General features: G+C 41.8%; 1 protein-coding gene across 2 annotated transcripts in view; it reads left to right on the top strand.

Moving 5' to 3' along the window:
* CCDC198 (coiled-coil domain containing 198) overlaps positions 1-14,100 on the top strand; it is a 32,704-nt gene extending 18,604 nt beyond the window's left edge. The window contains exons 3-6 of one of the 2 annotated variants that reach the window (XM_059914306.1): positions 2,581-2,667; positions 3,811-3,909; positions 4,690-4,849; positions 11,816-14,100. In XM_059914306.1, the coding sequence (XP_059770289.1) occupies positions 2,581-2,667; positions 3,811-3,909; positions 4,690-4,849; positions 11,816-12,051 (582 nt within the window). In that variant the 3' untranslated portion in view covers positions 12,052-14,100. Of the gene's footprint in view, positions 1-2,580; positions 2,668-3,807; positions 3,910-4,689; positions 4,850-11,815 lie in introns of both variants that reach the window. The other variant, XM_059914305.1, reaches the window with a different exon arrangement.
* The last annotated feature ends 13,575 nt before the right edge of the window (positions 14,101-27,675 follow it).

Below are 27,675 nucleotides of genomic sequence, written 5' to 3'. Positions count from 1 at the left end.
CCAGAAAGAGCTGCTGGCTGTTCTCCCTAGAACAGCTCAGGCCCAGCCCAGGGACCAGGAAATTGTTCTACAGGGAAGGAGCAGGAGGCCCCAGTCATGCTCCCCCTTATGAGCACTGGATGCTCGGCAGCCATTTTCCATGGTCTCTCCCTCTCTTTTCACTCTGGTCACCTTGAAGACTAAACTGGCTTCCAGGCCTACCCCTTGATAAGGCAACCAATCAGACTACAATCGAAAATATATTAGGATTTGCTTATAGTGTTGGACTAAGGCGGGTGTGGTGCTGACACTGGTTTCTGTGGCATGGTGTCCTCCTGGTTTTCCTCCCGCAACTGAAGCAATCCTTCCTCCATCTCCTTGGCCAGCCCATCCCCATCCACCAGCTCTCAGTGCTGGAGCATCCTTGACTCTGCTCTTCTCACTCTGGACCTCATTCATCCTATGGTTTCAGTTATTCTCTACCCAGGGATGATTCCCAAGCATGCATCTTCAGCACAGACCTCCCCTCTACATTCCACCCAAACGTGGCCCTCTTCCAGGATTCCCCATCTCAGTAAATGATGGCACTATCCATCCCTTATATCTCGGTGTCATTTGGACATGTCACTCTCCTTCAATAACCATCACGAATCTTGCTTGGTCTGTTCTAAACATTTGTAGAGCCCATCAGTTTCCACCCCATGAGTCCCCAGCCCATCATCTTTGTCTTCCTAAGTGCTCACCCACATCCATAATTGCTCTTCTTCAGTATAGTTCCCACACTGCAGCTCGAGTGATCATTTTTTTAAGCAAATGTAGTCATATCCCTACTCAGCTTAACATGTGTCGATGGCTACCTCCTCCTCTTAAGAAGACAACGTCTTCATGATGCCCCATCAGGCCCTTCATGAGCTGGTCCCTGCCTACCTCTCCAGCCCCATGTGAGCCACTCTTCCTCTCACTCTCAACTGCAGCCAACTGACTTCTTGCAGTTCCTTCAAGAGATCATTCTCTCTCCTGCCTTGAGGCTATTGCCCATGTGATTCCCTCTGCCTGGAACTCCTCAGTCCCCTGAAAACTCCCAAACTTCCAACTGCTGCTAAAAATTTACTTCCTCAGGAAACTTTCTTGGACTGCCTCCTGACCCTTTTCTCCCTTGAATTAGTTTTCTAGGGCTGTGGTAACAGAGTATAATAACTGTGTGGCTTAAAACAATAGAAATGTATCGTCTCACAGTTCTAGAAGCTACAAGTCCAAAGTCAAGGTGTTGGCAGGGATGGTTCCTTCTGAGGGCTATGTGGAAGAATCTGTCCCATGCCTGTCTCTTAGCTTCTGGTGGTTTGTTGACAACCTTTGGCATTCCTGGACATGTGAAATCATCACCCCAATTGCTGCCTTCATCTTCAAGTGGTATTCTCCCTGTGTGCATGTCTGCATCCAAACTTCCCCTTTTTATAAAGATACCAGACATATTGGATTGAGGGTCCACCCTATTCCAGTATGACCTCATCTTAACTAATTATATCTGCAAGGACCCTATTTCCCAATAAGGTCGCACTCTGAGGTACTGGGGGGAGGTGGTTTAGGGCTTCAACATATGAATTTGGGGGGAACATAATCCAATTCATAAAACCCCTCATTTCCAAGGTGGAGTCCTCCAGTTATATCTTGTCATAGTCTTACCCCGCAGACTTTTTCTTCAAAGCCCCAATCGCAGTTTGTAATTATTCATCAAATAATCACACAAGCAAAAGTGTACTTGTTTCCCCATAGATCGTAAGCCCCATGAGGGACCATGCCCATTTTTGTTGAGCATTGCATCCCAATGCCTAGCTGGTAGCAGTCATTCAATAAGTAATCACTGAGTGAACAAATAAATTCAGGTCCCTGATTGCATGTCAATGTGAAGAGACCAGCCCTTGTCTCCCAAGCCTACTCAGCCACTTCCTAGTGCTCCAAATTAAGTCATCTAAGACAGGTAGAGCTGGGGGCAATCACTAGTTCATCAACTGCTGCCTAGTCTTAGTGACCGCTTGAAACTTCAGCATCACCTCCCCGATAAAGCCAAGGCCCTGCTGGAAAAATCCATGTCTAAGATTTGTTAGCACACTGCACTTTCATTGTCAATGTGCCTCATAAGCACCAGTGATTATTACTGAGGAGGCTGAGGGAGCTTCTCTGGAGAACCTAAAAATAGGTTACTTCCCTAAGGACCAGAATAGTTTAGCTGGGTGGTTAAGGGATAAATAAAGTAAAGGAGCTTCCTGACACCTCTTTCATCTCTAATATTCTAAGACCCTTGTTGCTTGATAACTGTGGACATAGTCCCTCAATGCAGATGGAAAATGATTCTTAATCCTTTAACTCTCTGACCAATATTTAGATCAATGAGTCACTGGCAACAGTGCAAGAGAACACTGAAGAACCCAGATAGGTCAAAAAGCCTTTCACACAGAGACAGCTGTAATACTGTCGAAACTGCCTTCCCTGTGTGCTCTCATGAATACGTGCAGAGTGTTAAGATAGTTTAATATCTGGCTTTTATGTCTCATCATCTCATGGCATGAGGAATGCTGAATACTCTAAATGTTGGAATTCCAGAAGCTTGAACTCATTGACCTGCCACAAGTAATTACTTCTGAAAGGCTCCTGAGCCAGCAAGAAGTTGGGAGGACTCACAAAGCCAAGGTGAGTGGCAGCAAAACCTGGAGGGGGTGGGGAACTGGGGGGCTGGCCATCCTTTTCCTGTACTCCCCACACAGAAGACCTCAAAGGCAAAGAGAGCTATTAAGTCATTCAGAGCTAGAAATTTCCAAAGCTATCCATTCTCTTCTGGGCCTGCTTCCAACTGGCGATTACTCTTGCCTCTCAGATGAACTCTACGTCCTTCTCTGCTGCCTGGTGAAAACAGGGAGATGTAGATGAGAGAGAGGAATTTTATTTGGAAATTGGTGATTCTAGAAGTGTTCAAATTTGTGAACACTTTCCTCCCCTGATTCATTTCAGAGTCCTCTAGACGCTGCCATCCACAGATGACTGAGTTGATAAAAGATGTCCAGGTACTTTTAGATCCTCAAGGTCATGTTTGTGATACTGACAGTGCCCATAGAGATGGGCCCCTCCCTGAGGCTCATATCAGCCACCGCAGTCGATGTCCACAGGGCAAGAGAACAGGGATCACTGAACACATTTGGCTGCAGGTCCCTTCCCCTTCCTGGCCACAGCAAGTGATGAATGAGGGTATATTCACTCCTGGCTGCCCTCATTAACTGTTCACATTGTCTCACTGGAGTTTATGATACACCAGGGGAGATCACCCAAGTCACAAATCAATTTTAAATCCTTCCTAAACTGCAGTGTACCAGGGCTTATAGTGGAATATGGGAGGAAACCCTACAGAAATAGGTTGGCCCCCCTCTGGTTTCATAGCCAGACAATTACTCAATGACAGAAGAAGCAGGGAGAGAGAAGCAGGTCTCATCAAACCAGAACACATTTCTGGGAAGATAGTTAAAGCAGCTGTTGACATGGGAAGTGATATCCTGTCAAAATGAGATATGGAAACATATTTCCATTCAAGGTTTGCAAAACTCTACAGGAACCTTAAAAACGATATGATACACATAGCAAATTTCCACTTCATTCACTGATAGCTTCACTAAGAACTGGTCGGGAAGCTGCAATGGTCCACCTCTGACGTCACAAGAGATCTCTATGGATTATGACTGATGATTAAGATCTCACTCTGTTCCAAAAAGGATTTCAAGTTGTGGATTGCAGAGTCAGTAACTAATTACCCCATGCTAACGAGTGCGTCATCTTTCATAGCAGGAACTGGAAAAGAAGATGCAAACTCTAATGTATCCTTCTGGGAAAAGACAATATTTACATAAGATGCAAATGCTGGAAATGAACCGTAAAAGACAAGAGGTAAATTTGAGAAGAAGAGGGTCATATTTACCAAATGTACTCTACATAATCACTGCCCTGGCACATGAATATAGTTAAGCATTCATCTCCAGTCTTTACCTAGCATTTTAAATTTAGTCATTGGAGCCGAAGTTTCAACTACTGGGGTTGAGAAGAAGCAGGAAGATCCCTTCTGCTACCAACTCTGTGGAGTCTTTTCTCTGTTTTCCATCCTCTCAAGGATGTATCCATGTCTCAAGTCTCCCTTTTTTTAACTGTTGCTTCTATGACATTCTGGCTCCAGCAGGAAAATGAGGTTAATTTTTCTTGGTTTAGTAAAAAGGAAGAGGGGGGTGAGTTGGTCTGTATTTTGATACCTAGGCATCTCTCTATAATTTAAGCCATAGAATCATTTTATAAGCAAGATCTCTTGTAACAAACCCCTTTACAGTAATGTCTCCTGTAAATGTCATAACCCAAATTCCTCACTCTAGTGAATAAGCCTGAAGTCCCTGTCTTCTACAAAATTCCAAATATATCAGCTAGCTTACGGTGAAATGGTTTTACAAAGGTCCTCACTGTTTTGAGATTATAGGCATGCTCCCCTTTCTCCTAACAAACCTGCATGTGAAGAAAGTTTCCATACCTTCTAACAGGAAAACAGAGAACCCTGTTCAATTTAGGGGACCACAGATATCTACAGATAAGCACACAATTTGCAAAGTAGCTGATCTGTTGACCTACTCTGGTGAAAGTATCTTGAGGGGAGAATACTAACTGTTTATAGCTGATCAATTTCAGGCCCAAGTGGAATTGAAGACAAGTCTTCACAAGGAGGCAAGAACTAATAAGCAGAAACAGAGGGACCATAAAGTCAAGAAAATCCTTCAGAGCATCCCAAGAAATGATGACGGTGACTTTCTAACCTTGTTGCCTGATGAAACCTTGAACAGAAGTCCAGGTGAGGCATGTAATTTTTTTAGTAAAATATTTCAAGCATTTTAAAAACTTCATCAGATAAACTTCTGATGTGGAGTGGGGAAGGACAGAGCTGCCCTTGGGTTCCTGTTGATATTTTACTTCCTGGAATATAATGGGCCTGCTGTCATGTAGTTTTGGATGGCCGGGAAGAAAAGACAGAAGCTTCAGCACTGTGGTGAGATGACTCTTTTTAGAAATGTACGGTACTTTACACGCATGATTGCAATCCTTGCACCATCCCTATGAGGAGAAAAGGCAAAAGGGCCTCATCTTGTGGTTAAAGAGAGTGAAGCACGTGGAGATACATTAAACAGCAAACTGGTATCCGCTGGTCTGGTGCCACATGCAAACACTCTCTCCCCACCCACGCGTTCCCCTGCAGCCCTCTTCGGCTCGCTCAGAACGTCTAAAACTGAATCCAGCATCACTGCCCTCTCCAGGCTTGCTCATGCTGCCTCTGCTATCTCAGTGGGTGTGGCCTCCCTGTTCTCTGTCACTCGGCCGGAGACCTAGCGCCTTTCCAGCCCTGATGTTCCCTCTCCTAGCAGATGGTCAGTCACAATGTCCTGCTGGTGTCACCTAGCGCTGAAAGCTTCCCCCCACCCCATTCCCCACACCACCCTTAGGGTGGCATGTCACCCCAGGGCTATTGCTACAGCCTCCCGACGGAAATCCTCCCTCAGGTCCTACCCTCCTTTCATCAACCCTCCACCTCGGTAGTCCTCAGTAGGGTCCCCAAACCACCAGCATTAACTGAGAACTAGTCAGGGCTCCAGCCAGAGTGACTGAATCAGAAACTGTAGGGATGGGGCCCAGCAATCTGAGTGTAACAACCCCTCACCCCCCATGGTTCCAATGCCCCTAAAGTTGAAGAACCACTGCTCTACTTGGTAATCAAAGCGTTGCCCACAGACCAGCAGCATCTGTATCACCTGGGAGTTGATTAGAAATACAGAATTTCAGACCCCATCCCAGACCTACTGAATCAAGACCTGAATTTTATCAAAATCCCAAGATGACTCTCAAGCACAATAAAGTTCTAGAAGCACTGCGCTAATACCAGAATAATCTTATGAAATGCAAATCTGACCATATCACTCTCCTGCTGAAAAAAAAAAAAATCCTTCAGTGAGTCTCCTTGAGCCTGAGGACAAGGTATAACTCCTTGCCCTGATTCTCTAAGCCTTCAGGATCTAGCCTCTGCCTACCTTCCTGGCTTCGTCTCCTGCTATGATCACTCCCAGCCCACACACTGCAGTCAGGCCAGGTTGCTCAGGGCCTCAGACGGCTCTGTGACTTCCAACAGACATTTTGCTCATAAACTCTGTGTTGCGTTTCCCCATCAATTAGCGTCCCATTAAGTTTTCCCTGTCTGTACTCCCCCAGAGCAAACCCACCACTGCAAATGCATGGTATTGTTCACATACAGAGCTTACTGCGCTGTAGGCCAATCCCCCATTAGCAAGACTGACCAATTAGAGATCTACAGAAATGCTGGCCATGTCTCTGGAGGGCCTGAGCTTCTAAGATGCAAAGTTACCAGCTGAAAGAGACACTGCCCCTGCTCAGAGGAACGAGATGCTTAATCAATAAGTTAATTAAATAAGAAAAGGCTGAATAAATGAAAAATCTACTTGGAACATCAATTTAACCTATACTCCCACATCCCAGAATGAAATATGCTGCGTAGTCACATAGAAAAACAACTTTTATCATTTAAAAATTATTGGCAAAACCACCAAGAAAGGTGCCTCAGTTAAAATTAGACACTTAGAGTCATTGCTTGAGATCAGGCCAGAAAGAAACCCCAACACTTGGAAGATGCTCCAGATCTGGAGAGGCCAGGGGAGACTGAGGCACATGGAGAAGGGGGGTCTCCTCTGCTCTCCTGATACTTTTTTTTTTAAATTAATTAATTTATTTATTTATTTATTTTTGGCTGTGTTGGGTCTTCGTTTCTGTGCGAGGGCTTTCTCTAGTTGTGGCAAGCGGGTGCCACTCTTCATCGCGGTGCGCGGGCCTCTCACTGTCGCGGCCTCTCTTGTTGCGGAGCACGGGCTCCAGACGCGCAGGCTCAGTAGTTGTGGCTCACGGGTCTAGTTGCTCCGCGGCATGTGGGATCCTCCCAGACCAGGGCTCGAACCCATGTCCCCTGCATTGGCAGGCGGATTCTCAACCACTGCACCACCAGGGAAGCCCCTCTCCTGATACTTTTTAAAGCTGTTTCATTTAGTTCCAGCTAAGGTTTCTTGAGTGCTTACTCTAAGCCAGACACCGTGGTCCACCCTTAACAAGAATTATCGCATTTAAGCTTTACACAACCTATAAGACAGGAGTTACTATTAACCCCCATGTGACAGAGCCAGGATTCAAGGCCGGGTCTTTCTGATTCCAAAGGGTGCACTCCCACCCACCCCCTCATTTAGCCTCATCAGGACTCCAGCGACTCAGAGCTGTGTCCAGGACAACCTTGGGAAAGTCTGCAAATGTAGAGGTTTTGACTCCTCCAACTTCTCTCTCAAGAGGTTTCCCTCTGCAAAGCCTTATAGACCTCACCACTCTGTAGGCATATGCTCAAGCAATGGTTCCTTTTTACATGTTCCCAAGTAACATCTTTGATTTCCTTCTTTGTCTTCTAAAAGCAGTTCACTTTGCTTTCTCCTAAAAATGAAATGTCGCTAAGATTGTAGACTTCCATGAGCATTCTGCTAGTTGGGTTCTGGTAATTAAGGTTCCTCTGTACCCGGCTCCTCTTATTTAAGGCTCTATTTGTCCATTTTTGTTCCCTCTTTTGGAAGACAGGATGAGAGTTTCAGCTCTCTTGTGAGATAAAAATCAGTCTTTGTTTCTTGCTGCCTCTTTAAAATGAAATCACACATGCTTTACGTATATTTTATAGATATTTACATAGTAAATTACATATATCTGTGTAATACATGATAATATATAACTTACACAAAGTGAACATCGCTCTTTTAGGTATACAATTCTATGAGTTTTAACATGTTAATGTGGCTCCTACACTTTCCAGAAGCCATATGAGTCTAGTGAGCAGAAAAAGCACTGGACTTGGAATCAAAGTCCTTTATTTGAGCCCTGACGGTACATTCACTAATTGTAAGCTCCATGGGAGCTAGGATCTTTTCTTGTTCCTAGAACAGTGCCTGGTACATAGTAGCCACTCAATAAATATTAGCTATATATTTGTTCATATAGCTTTATTCTACAGAGAGATTATAGCTAACTTCCAGTTGTCTAACCTCTTTGAACCTCAGTTTCCACATCTATAAAATGGGAATAAAGCATTGTGTCTACCATGTAGAGTTTATATAAAATTCAAATGATGTGTGTAAAAGCACATATAAAATGTAAAGTATCATATGGATAGGGACAAAACTGAAGAAATATGGAACTGATGTCTTATAGTGAAAATAACTACCTGCTTCAGGGGAAGTGTCACTCCACATACATCATTTGAATGTCACCTTCACAACTCTGGTCTTATCTGGCCACTTGTACTATTATTTACTTAGTATTTTCCTTTAAGGTATCTTGCTTTGTTTTAGTTTTATAATTTAGCCTTGTCTGTGAGAGACCTTAACTGGGACATTATGGGTTCGATATAGTGGTAATATATTTTTCTAAAATACATAACCATCAAACATTTTTAATGTTTGGTATGATCCTTGTACTACCTAAAATCACTCCCTATTTTTCCCACACTGGCCTCTGTTTCCTTCCTCTCTCCCCAAATTAACTTTAAAGTAGGATACACTTTCCTCTACCCTGCTCACCCAAAACCCATTTAGGTTTTAAAGGTTGTGTTTTTCTTTTTTTATTTTTTCTTTAAGTCTAGCAACCATAAAGAATCAAACAGGGATTTATCAAAATGTAACAAGTAATAAGACATCTAGCTCAGAAGTTCTCAGACTTTAATGCTTAGTATACAAAACTTTGTATATAGTGCTTTGTGAGTGACTTAAGGGATTTTCAAGGATAAAATTGAACATGTGACTTTTGCCTCACACACTAACTTTAGAGCTGAAATATCATAACACCAAGAGCGTAGTGAGAGTCAAGCTATTGCTAATATTACATTAGATCCCACCATTAACATTAGATCCCACCATCTCTTCCTGTTTCAAAGCTCCTGCCTCTAGTCCACAGAAAATCCCTCTTCTCAGTCTGAGTGATGCTTCTAATAGTTCTGGGCTCGTGTGTAGAGCAGAGATGATTGACACCCCCTGGCCCCAATGAATGAAGCCCTTCCCAGGTCCCAGTTACCAATACTTCCCACCTGCCAAAATTCTCTGATGGCTCACTTGTTCATTCCTTTACTTATTTACTCTTTCAACAGATACTGAACTGAGTAGATGTGGTACTTACACAATAGCACACACAATGAACAAAGGAAAGTCCAATGAGAGTATAACTGAGAGACCTAATCATCTGAGGAGTTGGACAGTTTCTGTGAGGAAGTGATATTTAAGTTGAGACAGGAAGTAGCTGCATGAAGGGAGCGGGTGAGCACGTGAGCGTAAGGAACAGAGTCCTGGGACATCCAAAACTGTGATTGATAAGAGCATGTGCAAAAGCCCTTGAGCGGGAAGGAGCCTGACAGATTCCAGACACCAGATGGAGAAGAGACATTGAGATAGAGAATGATTGGAGACAGCTCTGGAGGCACAGTCAGGGCCCAGTACACACAGGGTCTCATAAATCATGTCAAATAAAGACTTTGAACTCTATCTTAAGATCAATGGGAAGCCACTGAAAGGGCAAGTAAGTGAACTATTGGGTTTATATTTTAAATATTATTCTGTCTGAACTGTGGAGCATGGATGGGAGAGGAATGCAAGAGGATGTGGGGAGACAGGTGAGAAGTACATAGCAGTAGTGCAAGAGAGAGGTGGCGTCTGGACCAGCAGAGAAGGGTGACACTGAGGAGGGACAGAAGGAGCCAGATATAAGATATTTAGGAGAGAGAATTGGCAGAACCTGGTGATGAATTACACATGGGTACGTGGAGAGAGTGAGGTGGCCAGGAGGATTCTCGGGTTTCTCCTGAAGAACTAGGCAGATGATGGAACAAAGTTACGACCAAGTGCTGGACGAGGGTAACTGGGAGAAGAGGCAGGTTTAAGACAGAAAAAGAAGGTGGAGCTGACATATTGCCAGGAGACATCAAAGAGGAGGTGTCCAGTTGTACAAAAAATGTATCAGAGCTCAGGAGACAGATTAGGGCTGCAGGATAAATTAACTATAGTTTTCTGTCGGGGCTGTGTAAATAGACAATGCTAGTAAGTACAGTAACATTCAAGGGGAGAGCAGGGTAGCCCCTCAGTGAGGCAGAAGGGGAACTCGTGAGTCACAAGGCATGAATCCTCACATTGAAATGCTTGATGTTCTTTTGTAACCATATGCAACTTCAGATATCAAGGGCTTAAATAAAATATGCCTTAAGATTTGATAAACAACAATCATGAAAACAACGTCCATAAAGTTACAGCTGATTCCACCAGACTGAGGGGAAAATCTGGACTTTGACCCAGGATGATTTTCCAAGCTTGAAAATGGTGGTTAAGATTTTGTTTTCTTAAAAGCCACCTTCCTTGCATAAAGCCGTGTTGTTCTGAAGCGCATTCTAAAAGGGCACTGGGTACTACTTAAATAAAAAGCTAACGTAAAGACATACATGCACAAAATCCCACACCAAAAAATAAATTAAATCTCTTCCAAAAAAAAATAGTAGGTAAAATAAGTGCCTGACCCTTTGAGCTCCCTAGTTCTGTAGATCTGGCATCTGTGTCTCTGAAAATCTCCATAGGTGATCCTGCTACGAAAGGCAGAGCTGATGTGAAGGTTAAGAAAAGTGTATAGTATGTGCCTAGCATGTAGTAGATGTTCAATAAGTAGCTCCAGGCAACATCACCTGTGCAACATTCTTGCCAAAACCACTTAACCTTAATTTAATCACAAGGAAACAATCAGAGAAGCCCGAATTTAGGGCCATTGTACCAAACAATTGCCCTGGATGCTTTAAAATGTCAGTGTTAGGAAAAAAAGAAGATAATGAAGGTGGAGAAGGAGGAGGAAAAGAGCCAATGAGAGAGTTGGGGAGGGGGAGAGAGAGAGAGACGAAGGAGAAGAAGAAGGGGGAGATGGGAGGGGGACAGGAGGGGAGGGGAGGGGAGAGGAGGGGAGGGGAAGGAGAAGAGAGGGAGGGAAGGAAGGAAGGAAGGAAGGAAGGAAGGAAGGAAGGAAGGAAGGGGAAGAGAAGAAAGAAGAAAAAGAGAGGAGAGTGTTCTTGAATTAAAGGAGACTAAGAGACAAGAAAAGAAAATGCAACACATATTCCTAGATTGGATCCTGGATCTAAAAAATAAAACACAAACAGACAAACAAAAAACCGTTATAAAGGGCATTACTGGGACAACCATGGATATCTGAATACAGACCATATATTAGAAAACAATGTTGTCTCAATGTCATATATCTTAAATGTAATAATTGTACTGTGGTTACATAGGAAAATTGCCCTTGTTCTTAGGAGACTTGTGGTGATGTATTTTGGGAGGAAGTGACTCTGCAACTAATTCTCAAATGGTTCAGCTGAAGGAAAGTGTGTGTGTGTACATATATGTATAAAACAATATTGTGACAAAATGTTGTTGATGAGTTAGGGTATACAAGTGTGTACTGTGCCATTCTTGTGACTTTCAGAAGATTAAAAATAACAAGGAAAGCATTTTTAATGCTTACAGAAACACCAGTTGAAATCCTTTATATGTGTATGTGTGTGTGTGTGTGTGTGTGTGTGTGTGTGTGTGTTTTTTTTAAAGAACACCAAGTAGATTATTTTGTGTTCCTAAAAACCTAAGCACTTAAACAAATATATCATTGTCAGGGGAAAAAATAAATGAAATGAACGTCTAATTCTTTGTAGAAAATACACAGAATGCAGAATTTCTGGAACAACAAGCAAGTAATGACTATTGTCCCCAGAAAATTGGCAAGTTGGAAACATGGCTCCGTGAACAAGAGGCTCGTGGACAGCTTCTCTGGGACAGTTCCAGCTCTGACTCAGATGAGTTGGGGAAAGTTGAGAAGAAACCACGAGCACTGGTGAGGACCAGGACAGAGAGAATTCCACTTTTTGATGAGTTTTTTGATCGAGAATAATAATACTATTCACTAACCTAGATACTGAGTGCATTGAAAGCTTACTTTCCTTTAAAAATTCTCCAAGGTAGTATATGAATTATTTTGAGGACACCAATTCACTTTCTTTTCATTTTGAAATCCTAAGATTAAGCATGTGAGACATATTGTTAATTGTACTACATAACTAACTGCCTCAAAACTTAGGGGCTTAAATAACAGCCACTTATTGTCCAAATTTTCTGTGGGTTGCTGGGCTCAGTTGGGTGGTTCTTCTGCTGGTCTCTTTTGAAGTTTTTCATGCTGTTGAAGCCAGATGGCAACTAGGACTAGAGTCCTCTGAAGGCTCGACCAGGACACTGAGACAGCTGGGCCTCGCCCCCTCTCTGTATCATCCCAGAGCCTCCTCATGTGGATTCCCCAAGTGCTCTCTCCTGCAGGGTAGTGAATTTGCTTTTATGTCAGACCAGGGCTCCCCAAAGCAAACATTCCCAGAGGAGGAAAAGCTGGCCATCCTCTTAAGTCTAATTCATGGAATGGGCCCCAAATCACTGCCCCACAACACACACTCGATTGGTTACTACAAGTCATAGGCCAGGTCACAGGCAGTGAAAAAGGGGCTACACAAGGCATCAATTCCAAAGTGTGGTCTACTGGGGTCCATCTCTGAGACATGGCACCCCACTGTTTTAAAAGCAAATTATTTCTTATAAAACAAATAGATGAGAGTAAATTTGATAGAAATAAAAATGACTTTTTAAAGAAAGGTCACAGTGATGCTACAGTAGACAGTAAGTTCACTTAAGTCACTTTCCTGTGAGTTAGAAACTTATCTCATAACAGAGAGGCTATAGGAAAAAGGTAAAATAACATCAAGTGTGGAAGGTCATTGTGAGTTAAAGCTCAAAATTAAATGAAGATCCCTTAGATTATGGTGTAGATCTTAGAACTCTTTAAAAGGAAACTTAGAAATGTTCAGTCCAAAAGTTATTATATTTACAAAATTTAGACTCTTTTTTTTTACCCTTCAAGCAATCTACTTTGTTCACATTTTACCAGTTACACGTACTCGTTTGTGTGTGTATTTAGTTCTGTGTAGTTTTATCACGTGCATAGATTCATGTGAGCAACCCCACAATCAGATACAGAGAAGTTCAATCACAAGAATCCCTTGTGCTATCTACAGGGGCCCCCAAAGTTGATTTTTAGGCAATTTTAAGAACTTCTTTTGTATAAAATTTGACTCCACTTTTAGCATAACCTAAAAATATTTTTAAGCCATCCAGAAGCTTCTAAGAATTTAGTGAACTTTAAAACAAAGTAAAACAAAAATACCTTTTTAAGCCTTCCCTAGGAAACTTCCAAAAAGAAAATAATAGACACACCCCCTGAATTTGACATTCAGTGCATTCAGATCAGTCACTAAGAAGATAAAAAGACTGCTGTGTCAGGGGATGAACATTCATGTTTCTTCCAAGGACAGAGACAATTAATTAGGTCATCCCTGGGCATTTTTACTCCCAGTTCTTTGCAAGCAGTATTCTTACTTTTTCTTTGGTAGGTAAAAAGCATATTTCCTACAAAGGAATGCATAGATTGTTTGACCAGTCAGCCTGTTTGGAAAAGTAAGATCCTTTTTTTTTTTTTAATTGAAGTACAGTTGATTTGCAATGTTGTGTTAGTTTCAGGTGTACAGCACAGTGATTCAGTTATATATATGTGTGTGTGTGTGTGTGTGTGTGTATATATATATATATATATATATATATACACATGTATGTGTATACATATGTATGTGTATATATATATATATTCTTTTTCTGATTTTTTTCCCTTATAGGTTATTACAAAATATTGAATATAGTTTCCTGTGCTAGACAGTAGGTCCTTGTTGGTTATCTTTTATATATATAGTAGTATGTATAGGTTAATCCCAGCCTCCTAATCTATCCCTTCCCCAGCCCTTTCCCCCTTAGTAACCATAAATTTGTGTTCTATGTCTGTGAGTCTCTGTTTTGTAAATAAGTACATTGTATCTTTTCCAAAATAAACAAATGAGACCTAATTAAACTTAAAAGCTTTTGCACAGCAAAGGAGACAATCTACAGAATGGGGGGAAATATTTACAGATGTTGTGACAACTGAGAAGGGATTAATTCCCAAAATAAACAGCTCATACAACTCAATATCAAAAAAAACAAACAACCCAATCAAAAAATGGGCAGAAGATCTAAATAGACATTTTGGTAAAGAAGACAAACAGATGGCCACCAGGCACATGAAAAAATGCTCAGCATCACTAATTATTAGAGATTATGGCCATTCTGACCAGAGAAAGGCAAATCAAAATCTACAAACAATAAATGCTTAAGAGGGTGCGGAGAAAAGGGAACCTTTCTACGCCATGGGAGGGAATGTAAATTGGTGCAGTCACTATGGAGAACAGTATGGAGGTTCCTTAAAAACTAAAATAGAGTTGTCATATGATCCTGCAATTCCACTGCTGGGCATATATCCTGAGAAAATATATTTTTAAAAGACACATGCACCCCAATGTGCATTGCAGCACTATTTACAACAGCCAAGACATGGAAGCAACCTAAATGCCCATCAACAGATGAATGGATAAAGAAGATGTGGTATATATACACAATGGAATATATACACAATGGAATATTAAATGCCCATCGACAGATGAATGGATAAAGAAGATGTGGTATATATACACAATGGAATATATACACAATGGAATATTAAATGCCCATCGACAGATGAATGGATAAAGAAGATGTGGTATATATACAATGGAATACTACTCAGCCATAAAAATGAATGAAATTTTGCTACCTGCAGCAACATGGACAGACCTAGGGATTATCATACTAACTGAAGTAAGCCAGACAGAGAAAGACAAATATTGATATCATATGATATCACTTATATGTGGAATCCAACAAAAAAAGGAAAAGTAAGATCCTTGAGAGGAGAAATGAGTTCAACCTATTCTCAACATCCTCATATTATGGTTGACCTGGAAGATTTAAAACAAAGTGGGGTGAGCAACTCCCAGCACTGAAGATAGCAGGGCCTATGAAGGTGTTCATGGCTCTGGTCTGTGACTTGAACTTGGACGACACCTCCTTCTACACATTCACCGGTCTCTGAGCTACATGAGGGCTCGGCCCCTGTCTCCTCCCCGTAGTATCCACACCCTACACCCACCCCCCTGCTTCCTAGCATGACATCTGGCACCGAGTTTATTGTTAAATGTTTGTGGAATTCATTAATTTATGTGTTAACTAGTCAATTAGAGGGGCACTTGTTTCTCTCCAGCTATGCAGTTGCTCACTCTCACTTTCATTTCCCAAGAGTTTTAGTTGTATAAGGTTGATTATACAGTTTAAAAAAAAAAAAAAAAGATGGGGGGATTTTTTTTCCCTAGATCTTGGAATATACACATCTAAATGGATGGCACAAATTAGACATTGTCTTGGGATACAGGAGCTAGACACATATGTGTACCAATGAGGATGCCATAGCTCAAAATATTTCTTGAAATTCAATCAGAGTGTGTCAGCTGCAAAAGAAAGTCAATCATAATGCCTTCTCTGTTTTCCTGCTCCATGTGGAACTCTCCTTCACCCAATCTTAAACTCAAGAATTTGAAATTATAATAATAATAATAACAGTGATAGTAATAACTGCTAATGTGCATTGACTGCTTATTGTGTGTCAAGCACTCTCCAAATGCTTTACGTATATAATCCTCGCAACAATTTTGTGGGTCACCCTGTTTGACAGATGAGGAATCTGAAGCACAGAGAGGTCAACTAACTTGCCAGAGTCACCCAGCAGAACTGGGTGTTTTTGAGTAGACCGCTGCTTACCAGAAGGGGCCTGATGGGAGCCAGAAGCACATGCCTCCTCTCCCTAATTTTACCTCAACTCACCAGTTGCATTCTGGAGCATTCCACATTTCTGTTACATGCTTTTTGTTTGGGGAGCGGAATACTATTACACTGGAAATGGTGAGAGCTTTCTTTTAGCAAGAAAGAATTGCCGTGGAGCCTGAGTGCTTAAATGCGGGCACAGGGCAGGATAAGAGCACCTGAGAAATATGTCAGGAGGGGAGTTTCCAGGGGTGGGGTGAGGGGTACAGAAAGGCAGATGAGAGACTTAAGATAAATTTAACTGTCTTCACAATTTGGCCTGGGAGCAGGGTCAGTGAGAAACCCGCCAGACACCCCATCCAGGATGGAACTCAGGTGCACATTGTATCCTGGGCCAGAGGGCAGTGGTTCTCAGAGCCACATGTTGGACTCAGCCAGCGAGTGATCAAACACCTAATAACAAGTAGGATTTGTGTTCCTGCCTTTTATTTATTTGGGTCGGGGTAGAGTTCTGGCACTGGGTTGGTGTTTTCCTGCTTTCAGCTCCCAGGTGAATCCAACGTGCAGCTGGTGTTGAAAACCACAGCTTGAGGGCTACAAACATTCTATTATAGCAGATATACCAACTTCTATCTTTAAAAGCAACAGCTTCTGAGGTAATTTTTAAAGGTAAGGACATGAGGCCTGGAGCTCCACACACAGTAAGAGATTGTTCGTTTGGCTGGTAATTATCTGAGAACACCAATCCTTTACTTCATCTTGAATTTGTTCAGAGGCAACGCAGGGCCGTCAGTAAACACAGCTGCTGCCGCTGGTAAAAGCTATAAAATTAAGCCTCAAGGCAAAGTTGTCAATTTTCTCTAACTGAAAATCTCCTCAGCTTTGGGGGTGCGGGGGGAGGAAGTGGGGGGAGGCTTGTCTCTGGCCAAATACATGCTTTCTCTTGTGAAAATAACATTTTCTTTCTTGCTCTGAATTTTTCATGAGAAAAAGAAGTCTTTTTTTTGGCATACTTTTGGAAATATGCTTTTCTCGATTATTTTTTCCAGCAAAGGGCCATTCTTCTTCATCTATCTATTTTGACGATAATTCTGAGTTACTGTACTGGGAGTTAACTGAAGATGATTCTTGCAGGAGTCACCTATGAAATGGTTTTGTACACAAGAAGATAATCTTTTCTGCTCACACAGAGCCTTTAAAGACAGAAAACAAATACCAGCTCTTCATGCCACTTCCCTTCTTACCAGGATCATCAAATCATAATTAAAGTCAAATATTTCCTGCCTCAAATGAAAAACAAAAGCCTATTTCCACATATTACTGCAAAACCTAATTTAGAATACTGTGGAGAAAGCTTGAGAGAAAATATGCTAAGGGGTAGATTAGGGAAGTTTAGACCATGAAAAATCTGAATTACATCTCACTTTTAAAGGAATACTATTATACTATTTATGTGCAAAATAAACAAAAACATTTTAAAACAAAGTCGAGAGTTAAGGTTTATTTTCAAACGTGTACTTCATAATAAGTCTGCAGCTCACTCTCATTCATTTACTTAATCAAGCGTTCAGCCAATAGGTTTTAAGTGTCTACTAGATGCCAAGCACTGTTCCAGATGCTGAAAATACAGTCAAGTCATACAAGACAAAGTCCCTGGACCCATGGGTCATATTCCAGCGGTGAGAGCTGGAGCAGATAGTCAAATACATGATACAATTTCAGGTAATATTGAAGAAAGTAAAGCAGGTATGAGGACAGGCACAATGGAATGGACCGTTTCAGGCAGGATGCTCAGGGAGGGGCTTGTTAGGGAACCAGGTTTGTTTTGCCTGACACACAACAAGCAAAAACACTGCGATGACAAGGTTTGCAGCAAAGAGAGGGTTTATTCTCAAGACACACAAGACAGGAGAACAAGTTTCAAATCTGCCTCCCTGAAGGCAAGGGGCTTGGGTATTTATGAGATAAAGAATAAAGCAGCAGGGTGGTCTGAGGCATGGGGGACGTGGGGAGTGTGGGGAAAGGTGATTGGAAAAAGGTGCAGTAATTGTCCTTCTGCGCAGGTGTAACTAAGCTACAGGCCTTGGCACATTCAAATATGTAAGTGCTTAACACAATCTGAGGGTGGAGTTTTCAGCCCTCTGACAGCTAAAGAATACTCAGGCATGCCCAGTTGGAGGGTCAGTGGTCCCATCCAGTCTTAACTGGCTCAGCTTGAACTAGACACAGCTGACTGCAAGTTCCTGGAAAACAACTTGGGCTATGTGCTGGTTGGAGAACAGGCAAATCTTTTGCAGCAACAATGAAAATGACCTTGATTAGTAAAGCAAGGTGAAATGGATTTGACCCATGGTTTTAGAATCTCTGAGGAAGAGACTTGAATGAAGTGAGGATGGAAGCCATGAGAACACCTATGAGAGCAAGTACAAAGGCCCTGAGGTGAGATGAACTTGTAATATTCAAGGACCAACAAGAAGCCTGGAAAAATGAAGTGAGCAAAGGGGACACTGACAGGGATGACCTCAGAAAGGTCATCAAGACACAGATGGTGAGGAGCCCAGAGGACCGTGGTGTGATGACGGGTTTTAAGTGTAACAGAATTTCAGAGACAGAAGGGGCTGGTCCTAGTCTAGACTGACATCTCCAATGTGATCATGAACAGAGGCAAACAGACTATGGCCAACACTAATGTCATATGGCCATAGCTGACTGTCTAGGACTGACCCTTGACCCAACTGAGCCAGGCAGAGAAGACCTCAGTCTCTGCTGGTGGCAAGAACCTCAGTGGGTACATTCAGAATTGATGGATAGTAGCATTCTGCCCTGTGAGCCAGAGATGCAGGAACACAGACCTGCAGTAAACAGTCAGAGACAAGGGATGCACTGAGACCCCACAGCACATCTATCCCTCATTCCCAGCCCTCCTAAGCCCTGCTGCCTCCTTGCCCTTCCTTCTAAGACTGTATCTTTACAGTAAATTCACCTTTGGCTTGGACCAGCTCCACCTGATTTCTATTTCTTAAAGCCAAAGAACCTCAACCAACAGCTACCTTACACAGCAACCATCTCCTTGCCTTACGATGTAACACTGGAGGCTGAGGAGTGCTGGAATTGCCGAGTGTGGCCAGTTCCAGTTCCCAAGAGGAATTATGAGGATCTCTTCCCAAATCCATATTCAGTGATACCACATCAACCATGGTGGGAGTAGTTACACCACAAAAATTGGCAAATGTTGCCAATCAGGGCTTTTTTTTTTTTCCCAGAGAGCTGGATGTTAAACATTTACCAGCACACCTGTCTAGAGGTAAAGAACAATAGGCTCTAGACTCAGAATTCACAGCCCGGCTCTGCAACTTCCTTATGGCCACATAGAGGTTAAATAACTGAAAGAAATTCTGAATCAAGTATCAATGGTTAATAAAAGCTGTGTATTTTTTAATGAGTCTTCTGTGTGTATAGAATTCCTGATCCTGATTCCATGATAGACATTATCATTCTCGATTCTGAAAAGGGAAAACTGATGCTAATAAAGTGTATGAAATGTCAATGCCCACACATTTAATTGGAAAAACTGCAATTTCATTTCAAGTTTGCCTGTCTTCAAAACCTCCTCACTGTAAAATGGAAATTATAATAGTGCCTACCTCACAGTGACAGAAAAAAGATCATACATGTAAAGTACTTAAAACAGCACCCAACACACATACAGACTGAAAGTGAGGGGATGGAAAAAGATATTACATGCAAATGGAAATCAAAAGAAAGCTGGAGTAGCAATACTCATATCAGATAAAATAGACTTTAAAATAAAGAATGTTACAAGAGACAAGGAAGGACACTACATAATGATCAAGGGATCAATCCAAGAAGAAGATATAACAATTATAAATATATATGCACCCAACATAGGAGCACCTCAATACATAAGGCAAATGCTAACAGCTATAAAAGAAGAAATCAACAGTAACACAATAATAGTGGGGGACTTTAATACCTCACTTATACAAATGGACACATCATCCAGATGGAAAATTAATAAGTAAACACAAGCTTTAAATGACACAATAGACCAGATAGATTTAATTGATATTTATAAGATATTCCATCCAAAAATAGCAGATTACACTTTCTTCTCAAATGCACAAAGAACATTCTCCAGGATAGATCACATCTTCGGTCACAAATCAAGCCTCAGTAAATTTAACAAAACTGAAATCATATCAACCATCTTTTCCAACCACAATGCTACGAGATTAGAAATCAATTACATCGGAGAGAAGATGGCGGAAGAGTAAGACGCGGAGATCACCTTCCTTCCCACAGATACAGTAGAAATACATCTACACGTGGAACTGCTCCTATAGAACACCCACTGAATGCTGGCAGAAGACATCAGACCTCCCAAAAGGCAAGAAACTCCCCCACGTACTTGGGTAGGGCAAAAGAAAAAAGAAATAACAGAGACAAAAGAATAGGGACGGGACCTGCACCAGTGGGAGGGAGCTGTGAAGGAGGAAAGGTTTCCACACACTAGGAAGCCCCTTCGTGGGCAGAGACTGTGGGTGGCAGGGGGGGAAGCTTCAGAGCCATGGAGGAGAGCGCAGCCACAGAGGTGCGGAGGGCAAAGCGGAGAGATTCCCGCACAGAGGCTCGGCGCCGACCAGCACTCACCAGCCCGAGAGGCTTGTCTGCTCCCCCGCCGGGGCGGGCGGGGCTGGGAGCTGAGGCTCGGGCTTCGGTCGGATCGCAGGGAGAGGACTGGGGTTGGCGGCGTGAACACAGCCTGAAGGGGTTAGTGCACCACAGCTAGCCGGGAGGGAGTCTGGGGAAAAGTCTGCAGCTGCCGAAGAGGCAAGAGACTTTTTCTTCCCTCTTTGTTTCCTGGTGCGCGAGGAGAGGGGATTCAGAGCGCCGCCTAAATGAGCTCCAGAGACGGGCGCGAGCCGCAGCGATCAGCGCGGGCCCCAGAGACGGGCGTGAGACGCTAAGGCTGCTGCTGCCGCCACCAAAAAGCCTGTGTGCGAGCACAGGTCACTCTCCACCCCGCCCCTCCCGGGAGCAGGTGCAGCTCGCCACTGCCAGGGTCCCGTGATCCGGGGACAACTTTCCCGGGAGAACGCACGGCGCGCCTCAGGCTGGTGTAACGTCACGCCGGCCTCTGCCACTGCAGGCTCGCCCCGCCTCCTCCGTACCGCTCCCTCCCCCTGGCCTGAGTGAGCCAGAGCCTCCAAAGCAGCTGCTCCTTTAACCCCGTTCTGTCTGGGTGGGGAACAGACCCCTCAGGCGACCTACACGCAGAGGCGGGTCCAAATCCAAAGCTGAACCCCGGGAGCTGTGCAAACAAAGAAGAGAAAGGGAAATCTCTCCCAGCAGCCTCAGAAGCAGCGGACTAAAACTCCACAAACAACTTGATGTGCCCTGCATCTGTTGAATACCCGAATAGACAACGAATCATCCCAAATTCAGGAGGTGGACTTTGGGAGCAGGATATATTAATTTTTCCCCTTTTCCTTTTTTTGTGAATGTATATGTATATGCTTCTGGGTGAGATTTTGTCTGTATAGCTTTGCTTTATAATAGCTTTATTTTACTTCACTATATTATATCCTCTTTCTTTCTATTTTTTCTCCCTTTTACTCTGAGCCGTGTGCATGAAAGTCTCTTGGTGCTCCAGCCAGGCATCAGGGCCGTGCCTCTGAGGTGGGAGAGCCAACTTCAGGACACTGGTCCACAAGAGACCTCCCAGCTCCACGTAATACCAAACGGCAAAAATCTCTCAGAGATCTCCATCTCAACATCAAGACCCAGCTTCACTCAACGACCAGCAAGCTACAGTACTGGACACCCTATGCCAAACAAATAGCAAGACAGGAACACAGCCCCATCCATTAGCAGAGAGGCTGCCTAAAATCATAATAAGGCCACAGACACCCCAAAATACACCACCAGACGTGGATGTGCCCACCAGAAAGACAAGATCCAGCCTCATCCACCAGAACTCAGGCACTAGTTCCCTCCACCAGGAAGCCTACACAACCCACTGAACCAACCTTAGCCACTGGGGACAGATACCAAAAACAATGGGAACTACAAACCTGCAGCCTGTGAAAAGGAGACCCCAAACACAGTAAGATAAGCAAAATGAGACGACAGAAAAACACACAGCAGATGAAGGAGCAGGGTCAAAACAAACCAGACCTAACAAATGAAGAGGAAATAGGTAGTCTACCTGAAAAAGAATTCAGAATAATGATAGTAAGGATGATCCAAAATCTTGGAAGTAGAATAGACAAAATGCAAGAAACATTTAACAAGGACGTAGAAGAACTAAAGAGGAACCAAGCAACGATGAAAAACACAATAAATGAAATTAAAAATACTCTAGATGGGATCAATAGCAGAATAACTGAGGCAGAAGAACGGATAAGTGACCTGGAAGATAAAATGGTGGAAATAACTACTGCAGAGCAGGATAAAGAAAAAAGAATGAAAAGAACTGAGGACAGTCTTAGAGACCTCTCGGACAACATTAAACGCACCAACATTCGAATTATAGGGGTCCCAGAAGAAGAAGAGAAAAAGAAAGGGACTGAGAAAATATTTGAAGAGATTATAGTTGAAAACTTCCCTAATATGGGAAAGGAAATAGTTAATCAAGTCCTGGAAGCACAGAGAGTCCCATACAGGATAAATCCAAGGAGAAACATGCCCAGACACATATTAATCAAACTGTCAAAAATTAAATATAAAGAAAACATATTAAAAGCAGCAAGGGAAAAACAACAAATAACACACAAGGGAATCCCCATGAGGTTAACAGCTGATCTTTCAGCAGAAACTCTGCAAGCCAGAAGGGAGTGGCAGGATATACTTAAAGTCATGAAGGAGAAAAACCTACAACCAAGATTACTCTACCCAGCAAGGATCTCATTCAGATGTGATGGAGAAATTAAAATCTTTACAGACAAGCAAAAACTGAGAGAGTTCAGCACCACCAAACCAGCTTTACAACAAATGCTAAAGGAACTTCTCTAGGCAGGAATCACAAGAGAAGGAAAACACCTACAATAACAAACCCAAAACATTTAAGAAAAAGGGAATAGGAACATACATATCGATAATTACCTTGAATGTAAATGGATTAAATGCTCCCACCAAAAGACACAGACTGGCTGAATGGATACAAAAAAAAGACCCATATATATGCTGTCTACAAGAGACCCACTTCAGACCTAGACACACATACAGACTGAAAGTGAGGGGATGGAAAAAGATATTCCATGCAAATGGAAATCAAAAGAAAGCTGGAGTAGCAATTCTCATATCAGACAAAATAGACTTTAAAATAAAGACTATTACAAGAGACAAAGAAGGAAACTATATAATGATCAAGGGATCGATCCAAGAGGAAGGTATAACAATTGTAAATATTTATGCACCCAACATAGGAGCACCTCAATACATAAGGCAAATACTAACAGCCATAAAAGGGGAAATTGACAGCAACACAATCATAGTAGGGGACTTTAACACCCCACTTTTACCAATGGACAGATCATCCAAAATGAAAATAAATAAGGAAACACAAGCTTTAAATGATACATTAAACAAGATGGATTTAATTGATATTTATAGGACATTCCACCCAAAAACAACAGAATACACATTTTTCTCAAGTGCTCATGGAACATTCTCCAGGATAGATCATATCTTGGGACACAAATCAAGCCTTGGTAAATTTAAGAAAATTGAAATCGTATCAAGTATCTTTTCCGACCACAACGCTATGAGACTAGATATCAATTACAGGAAAAGATGTGTAAAAAATACAAACACATGGAGGCTACACAATACACTACTTAATAACGAAGTGATCACTGAAGAAATCAAAGGGGAAATCAAAAAATACCTAGAAACAAATGACAATGGAGACACGACGACCCAAAACCTATGGGACGCAGCAAAAGCAGTGCTAAGAGGGAAGTTTATAGCAATACAAGCCTACCTCAAGAAACAGGAAACATCTCGAATAAACAACCTAACCTTGCACCTAAAGCAATTAGAGAAAGAAGAACAAAAAAACCCCCAAAGCTAGCAGAAGGAAAGAAATCATAAAGATCAGGTCAGAAATAAATGAAAAAGAAATGAAGGAAACAATAGCAAAAATCAACCAACTAAAAGCTGGTTCTTTGAGGAGATAAACAAAATTGATAAACCATTAGCCAGACTCATCAAGCAAAAAAGGGAGAAGACTCAAATCAATAGAATTAGAAATGAAAAAGGAGAAGTAACCACTGACACTGCAGAAATACAAACGATCATGAGAGATTACTACAAGCAACTCTATGCCAATAAAATGGACAACCTGGAAGAAATGGACAGATTCTTAGAAATGCACAACCTACCGAGACTGAACCAGGAAGAAATAGAAAATATGAACAGACCAATCACAAGCACTGAAATTGAAACTGTGATTAAAAACCTTCCAACAAACAAAAGCCCAGGACCAGATGGCTTCACAGGCGAATTCTAGCAAACATTTAGAGAAGAGCTAACACCTATCCTTCTCAAACTCATCCAAAATATTGCAGAGGGAGGAACACTCCCAAACTCATTCTACAAGGCCACCATCACCCTGATACCAAAACCAGGCAAAGATGTCACAAAGAAAGAAAACTACAGGCCAATATCACCGATGAACATAGATGCAAAAATCCTCAACAAAATACTAGCAAACAGAATCCAACGGCACATTAAAAGGATCATACACCATGATCAAGTGGGGTTTATTCCAGGAATGCAAGGATTCTTCAATATACGCAAATCAATCAACGTGATACACCATATTAACAAATTGAAGGAGAAAAACCATATGATCATCTCAATAGATGCAGAGAAAGCTTTCGACAAAATTCAACACCCATTTATGATAAAAGCCCTGCAGAAAGTAGGCATAGAGGGAACTTTCCTCAACATAATAAAGGCCATATATCACAAACCCACAGCCAACATCGTCCTCAATGGTGAAAAACTGAAACCATTTCCACTAAGATCAGGAACAAGACAAGGTTGCCCAATCTCACCATTATTATTCAACATAGTTTTGGAAGTGTTAGCCACAGCAATCAGAGAAGAAAAAGAAATAAAAGGAATCCAAATCGGAAAAGAAGAAGTAAAGCTGTCACTGTTTGCAGATGACATGATACTATACAGAGAGAATCCTAAAGATGCTACCAGAAAACTCCTAGAGCTAATCAATGAATTTGGTAAAGTAGCAGGATACAAAATTAATGCACAGAAATCTCTTGCATTTCTATACACTAATGACGAAAAATCTGAAAGTGAAACTAAGAAAACACTCCCGTTTACCATTGCAACAAAAAGAATAAAATATCTAGGAATAAACCTGCCTAAGGAGACAAAAGACCTATATGCAGAAAATTATAAGACACTGATGAAAGACATTAAAGATGATACAAATAGATGGAGAGATATACCATGTTCTTGGATTGGAAGAATCAACATTGTGAAAATGACTCTACTACCCAAAGCAATCTACAGATTCAATGCAATCCTTATCAAACTACCACTGGCATTTTTCACAGAACTAGAACAAAAAATTTCACAATTTGTATGGAAACACAAAAGACCCCGAATAGCCAAAGCAATCTTGAGAACGAAAAATGGAGCTGGGGGAATCAGGCTCCCTGACTTCAGACTATACTACAAAGCTACAGTAATCAAGACAGTTTGGTACTGGCACAAAAACAGAAATATAGGTCAATGGAACAGGATAGAAAGCCCAGAGATAAACCCACGCACATATGGTCACCTTATCTTTGATAAAGGAGGCAAGCATATACAGTGGAGAAAAGACAGCCTCTTCAATAAGTGGTGCTGGGAAAATTGGACAGGTACATGTAAAAGTATGAAATTAGAACACTCCCTGACACCATGCACAAAAATAAACTCAAAATGGATTAAAGACCTAAGTGTAAGGCCAGACACTATCAAACTCTTAGAGGAAAACATAGGCAGAACACTCTATGACATACATCACAGCAAGATTCTTTCTGACCCAGCTCCTAGAGAAATGGAAATAAGAACACAGATAAACAAATGGGACCTAATGAAACTTAAAAGCTTTTGCACAGCAAAGGAAACCATAAACAAGACCAAAAGACAACCATCAGAACGGGAGAAAATATTTGCAAATGAAGCAAGTGACAAAGGATTAACCTCCAAGATTTACAAGCAGCTCATGCAGCTCAATAACAAAAAAACGAACAACCCAATCCAAAAATGGGCAGAAGACCTAAATAGACATTTCTCCAAAGAAAATATACAGATAGCCAACAGACACATGAAAGAATGCTCAACATCATTAATCATTAGAGAAATGCAAATCAAAACTACAATGAGATATCATCTCACACCAGTCAGAATGGCCATCATCAAAAAATCTACAAACAATAAATGCTAGAGAGGGTGTGGAGGAAAGGGAACACTCTTGCACTGTTGGTGGGAATGTAAATTGATACAGCCACTATGGAGAACAGTATGGAGGTTCCTTAAAAACTACAAATAGAACTACCATACGACCCAGCAATCCCACTACTGGGCATATACCCTGAGCAAACCATAATTCAAAAAGAGTCATGTACCACAATGTTCATTGCAGCTCTATTTACAATAGCCAGGACATGGAAGCAACCTAAGTGTCCATAGACAGATGAATGGATAAAGAAGATGTGGCACATATATACAATGGAATATTACTCAGCCATAAAAAGAAATGAAATGGAGGTATTTGTAATGAGGTGGATGGAGTTAGAGTCTGTCATACAGAGTGAAGTAAGTCAGAAAGAGAAAAACAAATACAGTATGCTAACACATATATATGGAATCTAAGGGGAAAAAAAAAAAGGCCATGAAGAACCTAGTGGCAAGACGGGAATAAAGACACAGACCTACTAGAGAATGGACTTGAGGATATGGGGAGGGGGAGGGGTGAGATGTGACAGGGTGAGAGAGTGTCATGGACATATATACACTACCAAAGGTAAAACAGATAGCTAGTGGGAAGCAGCCACATAGCACAGGGAGATCAGCTCGGTGCTTTGTGACCACCTAGAGGGGTGGGATGGGGAGGGTGGGAGGGAGGGAGATGCAAGAGGGAAGAGATATGGGAACGTATGTATATGTATAACTGATTCACTTTGTTATAAAGCAGAAACTAACACACCATTGTAAAGCAACTATACTTCAATAAAGATGTTTAAAAAAAAAAAGAAATCAATTACAGGGGGAAAAAAAAATGTGAAAAACACAAACACGTGGAGGATAAACAATACGTTACTAACTAACCAGGAGATCACTGAAGAAATCAAAGAGGAAATCAAAAAATACCTAGAGACAAATGACAAAGAAAACGCGACGATCCAAAACCTATGGGATGCACCAAAAGCAGTTCTAAGAGGGAACTTTATAACAATACAATCCTACCTCAAGAAACAAGAAAAATCTCAAACAATCTAGCCTTACACCTAAAGGAACTAGAGAAAGAAGAATAAACAAAATCCAAAGTTAGTAAAAGGAAAGAAATCATAAAGATCAGAGCAGAAATAAATGAAATAGAAACAAAGAAAACAATAGCAAAGATCAATAAAACTAAAAGCTGGTTCTTTGAGAAGGTAAGCAAAATTGATAAACCTTTAGTCAGATTCATCAAGAAAAAGAGGGAGAGGACTCAAAT

Source organism: Balaenoptera ricei, chromosome 2, assembly GCF_028023285.1.
Source record: "Balaenoptera ricei isolate mBalRic1 chromosome 2, mBalRic1.hap2, whole genome shotgun sequence".
NCBI classification, from domain to species: domain Eukaryota; kingdom Metazoa; phylum Chordata; class Mammalia; order Artiodactyla; family Balaenopteridae; genus Balaenoptera; species Balaenoptera ricei.
This window is presented reverse-complemented; position numbering and strand designations above follow the sequence as displayed.